Source organism: Berghia stephanieae, chromosome 7 (genome assembly GCF_034508935.2).
Source record: "Berghia stephanieae isolate SIO BIC M18660-M18661 chromosome 7, UCSD_Bste_1.3, whole genome shotgun sequence".
NCBI classification, from domain to species: domain Eukaryota; kingdom Metazoa; phylum Mollusca; class Gastropoda; order Nudibranchia; family Aeolidiidae; genus Berghia; species Berghia stephanieae.
Genome location: NC_088366.1, coordinates 22,881,253 through 22,886,252, shown reverse-complemented (window position 1 = coordinate 22,886,252; position 5,000 = coordinate 22,881,253). Strand labels below are relative to the sequence as shown.

Here is a 5,000-nt window from a genome sequence, read left to right as displayed (position 1 = left end):
TAAAACAGCAATTTTTGTGATGAAATTTGAGCAAATGTAAAATTTGCAATAATATGTTGAAATATTTTTTTGTTTAATTTTTTTTTCTCTTTTGTATTTTGACGTGTGAAGAAACATGGAATTGTACAATTAAATTTTTTTTTGGTAACAGGACAGCTTGAAAATTATTTTTGTACTCCTCTCTGCTGATTCATCGCCTGTGATATTACCTTAAACTGTTAATTACCTATTGCATCATGTTTCTTGAAATTAAAATATGAATTTTCTTTAGGAAATTTGAAACAGTAGGTTGTATTCCTGTAAAAAATAAGTAAAAAAAAAAACGAAAACAAGAAAACTAAAAAAAAAGCAATACAAAACAAAACAAAGACAAAAAATTCAACCTACACAAACATAAAACAGAATTAAATAAATGAGGAAAAGACGAAATATTATTAAGTAAGAGAAGGGGATGTCAAAAAAGAGGGAAATGGAAAACAAAAAAAGAACGAAGCCAAACCAAATTAGAATTAGAGGTAGGTCTCATGATTTTCTTTGAATGAAAGATTTTGATCAACGTCATGTTATCAAGTCAAGCTATATCGATGTGGTCAGAGACCAAATTATGACAGAATTTCCTTTGGAACTGCATGTAACATACATTACCTCACTCAACGCTGGTGCAAACTAGTACCTGCTTATGGGGTAAACAATCAAACAAACAAAAAAGCAACAAAACAAAACAAAACAAAAAACACCAAAAAAAAAAAAAACCCACAAAAACATGAACGGACATTAACTCCTCGGAGAATGAACGTGAAGTTCAATGAGGATAGTGTATCTGTTGACACATTGTCTGTGTGCTCTTTAATAATGTTCATATTTATTTATTTATTAATTTATTTACTTATTTATTTATTTTATTAACACGACTTTATTTGTTTTATTCGTCTGTCCGTATCTTTGCATGTTGTAAATAGAAGTAGAAGTGAGTCACGAGCCAGAAATACAAGAAAGAAATTGAGGGGGATGTATTTTGGGTTATCTGTTCTGACCATCTTGCCTTGGGCTGTGTTTTGTCCTTATCGAACCAGTAGTGGTCACCACAGATTATGGGCGGGGTTTTTACACATTATCGCCTCTATTGTTCTAATCCCCTTAACCCCTCCCATTTGGGCGTGGCTTCGTCGATGAAACAATGAGTAGAGCCAATCAAAAGATGTTATTTTTTTTGTCTTTACTAAAATTGGTTATAGGGTTTTTATTGCCCAGGTTGATGCCCATTACGAAGGCGATGGTAATGACCGTTAAATTGGCTGACCAGGTGTTTTCCTCGTCACTTGACCTGTACTAACTGTCTGTGAAAACTTGCGAGGTTTCTTTTCGGAGACAGAGAGAAAAAAAAAATAATTTAATGACCAAATTATTGTAACAGTTATGGCTCCTAAATCCTGAAGTGTTGATGAAATATTTGATGTTCATGCTTTTGGATTTCTGATAAAACTGAAGATTCTAAATATTATATCAATACAGTAGAGTTGCATAGATTTTAAGTTAAACCACTCTCCCGAAATTGTAGTAAATTGATTTCTACAATGTTATATTGGATTTAGTCACGTGATTACTGACTCACACACAACTCGTTTTGTCACAGACGAACACCATTTCACGAAGGAAATCCAATTTTTCCGGAGTGTTACCCTTCATTTTATAAGTTCCAGATTTCAAATCTTGTTGTATGTTTGGATGATTCTGTATCAGTTTTAGTCCGGTTGATTAGTTTTGTATTTGGTTAATATAAAATAATCAAGCATTTTTGGCGTTGATTTGAAAAAGTGATTTGAAGTACATACAGTGGTTAATTTGCTGACTTAGTACTCATCTGTCAAAAGTAATAAAGGTGTATATAGACTTTTTAACTTCAAAATAATCGTTGTTCATTTTGGATAATGAAGTATTTGGAAGAAAAGCCAAGTTGTCGATTTGCTTGCATGACAAGTGCAGACGTGGACACACTTTATGGCAGCCAGGCCTTCACAGTGGGCCAATACGTCAGCATTGCGTCTGCATCTGCAATGGGAACCGGAAGTAGTAGTAACTTGGGGATGCCCATAGTAGAGGAAGCCAAAGTGGAACCATCAGCGGCGATGGTCGGTCACCCGAATCTATATGCGTTAATGGAAGGACTGCCCAGCTGGCGATTGTGTGGTCAGTAGCTATTGTGTTTGTTTGTCTGCTGGTTTGATTAATATTTGGAATATTTGATTGTGTTTTTGCTTGTTTGGTTCATTGGTTGGTCGTTTGGTTGGTTTAGATTTGTTTTAATTATGTTTTGATGTTGTTGTTTTTTTGGTGTGAGTGTTTTTGCTTGTTCGTTTCTATTTCTATTTTACTTCTATTGTTTTTTTTTTATTGCATTGTTATTTGTTTGTTTTAGATTTGTATCGTATGATATGCGTCGAATCCAAAGGCCGAACTTTGAAGATGGAATTTTGCGATCATTATTACACATTCTGTCAACGACCATGCCCAATGCCGCTTCTTGACTTTGTCACGAGACAAGGCAATGTAATTGTCGATCACAAAATGCATGTTTTGTATGTGTGTGTGTGTGTGTGGGGGGGGGGGGGAGTTCCCACCATTCTTCGAAACGCTTCTGTGAATGACATCATTTGTTCGGCACTTTAGCCTGTACTATAGAACACGATAGACAATTCACTAAATAGATAAGCAAAATCAAAGACATAACACGGATGGATAGATAAATGAACCTTACATGTACTATGGAAAAGATTATGATGATAGGAGGAGGAGGGGGTTGAGGAGGAGGAGGAGGAGGAGGAGGAAGAGGAGGAGGAGGAAGAGGAGGAGGAAGAGGAGGAGGAGGAGGAGGAGGAGGAGGAGGAAGAAGAGGAAGAAGAAGAAGAAGAAGAAGAAGAAGAAGGAGGAGGAGGAGGATGAGGAAAAAGAACACGCCAATGTGGGCAGATATTACGTAGTAAATATTTATAGGTATAATCAATAGTGATAACAACAGGAGGACGTCACGTTCTATAATGGTCAGGAAAGTTCCCATAATTTAGTGTGACTAATTATTGTGTAATATAGTTACTCTTTGAATGGTTTATGGTCGGGTTGGTCATTTAAAAAAAACAAAACGACTAATATGATAAGAATTTGCCGTATTCCGTTTTCTTTTCTCTTTCTTAAAAATTAGATTTAAAAGCATTAAATAAAACAGACTTTAAAAATAGTTTTCCTGCAGTCATGAACAAACTTAACATCCCTAGACGTTACTGTTGTTAAGCATTATTGTCTTCCTCTCCTTTTTTCTTTTAATCTTTGTCGTAATATTTTTAAATGCTTACCAGATCTACAGTTTTGATTCATATATTTACAAGAAGGTACATTGCAACATACTCTGTTGTTTAAAATTTTTGTTTGTTTGTTTATTCTTTTTTTTTGTTGTTGTTGTTATTATTGTTTTTGTAGTGTATCTTATTTCTACTTCATCTATTTAAAAGGTCTACCATATTGTAATATCTGTAACTCTGTGTGTATATTTGTGACCCGTCGTCTTAAAACGGAATCATGTCGGGATGAACAGGATCCTGAATTGTAAGTTTAGACTTAACATAATAATAAGTACAAATTTTGTGTCTTTCTAAGTTTAAGGAATTGTGTTTATTCTTTACCAAAATGAATAGAAAGTAACCTCATGTTTCATATCTGCAACGAAAAATTCGATTTCTAACATGTAGTTCATCTCGACTTAACACCGGTTTGACACTTAGGGTCACATTTGGGGAAGTGACCTGGGAGTTGGGCATATTCCTTCATCAAACTACGGGGTTTTCTTCAGTTTTGACAAGGTTTGCTTTAAAAAATTATTTTAGTTAATTTTTAAACGTTTTTGTCTCTTGTATAGAATCACCGGACACCGGAAGTCAGACTTTCGCCGTTTCTCCAACAAGCTCCAGCTCTCGATCAGTGACGTCATCATCCTCCCAGACACAGAACACACAAGAATGCGCCATCTGCCGGGATAAATCAACGGGCAAACACTACGGGGCTTTCAGTTGTGATGGCTGCAAAGGATTCTTCAGACGTAGCGTCCGTCGCAACCATGTCTATGCTTGTCGCTTTTCACGCGCATGCGTGGTGGACAAGGACAAGAGGAATCAGTGCCGCTACTGTCGTCTGCGCAAATGTTTCCGAGCCGGGATGAAGAAAGAAGGTACTTTTTTTCTCTTCTTTTTCTCGTATCAATTAGTTGTTTTTAAAAATAAAATATGTCAAGACAATATTAAGGAGCTTCGCTGTACTGCCTCGCTCCCTGATTACATTTAGATGCAAGATGTGCATATTTTTTTTTCTATTGACCGTTGCTTTTTGCGTTATAATACCAACTGAACTTATGAGTGTGGACATTGTATGAATAGGAGGAAGCAACTTGGCGACACAGTCGTAACTTACAGGAAAAATTAGGATCTTTAACCGTGCTCACAGCATACGAAAAGAGCGATTTCCATATGTACTTGTTTACAAAATCGCGATTACAAGTCATTTATTTGTCATATATTGGCCGACCTGACGCGGCCTAGCGGTTTAAAATTATTTTTTAAAAATTAGCTTTTATATAGCGCAATATCCACTAAACGTGCTCAAAGCGCTTTACAAAGGGGTCCCTGGTCAACAGCAACATTTAACATGTAGGACGGGACATAACGCCTGTTAGGCGATATAACAATTTTTCTGACAAAACGCTGTTAACGGCCAGGTACTCATTTTACACCTGAGTACGGTGAGAGAATGTGAGTAAAGAGCCTTTTCCAAGGACTCAATTATGCGCCGAGCGCGAGGCTCGAACCCAGGACCTTCCGATCCGAATGCGAGTGTCATACCACTAGACCACATAGCCGCACGGTATTGAATCCCAGTGAAACCTCTCTAGACCGTCTTATATTATTGACTGTTAGCGATCCCGGTAGTTCAGTTGGTTGAGCACTCTCACTTAAACG

General features: G+C 36.6%; 1 protein-coding gene across 8 annotated transcripts in view; it reads left to right on the top strand.

The window, feature by feature from the left end:
* Positions 1-5,000, top strand: part of LOC144976899 (hepatocyte nuclear factor 4-gamma-like) — a 106,379-nt gene that overhangs the window by 96,561 nt on the left and 4,818 nt on the right. For 7 of the 8 annotated variants that reach the window (XM_078921467.1, XM_078921463.1, XM_078921459.1 and 4 more), the window contains one exon: positions 3,908-4,216. In XM_078921467.1, the coding sequence (XP_078777593.1) occupies positions 3,908-4,216 (309 nt within the window). Of the gene's footprint in view, positions 1-1,250; positions 2,188-3,907; positions 4,217-5,000 lie in introns of those variants that run through there. The other variant, XM_078921466.1, reaches the window with a different exon arrangement.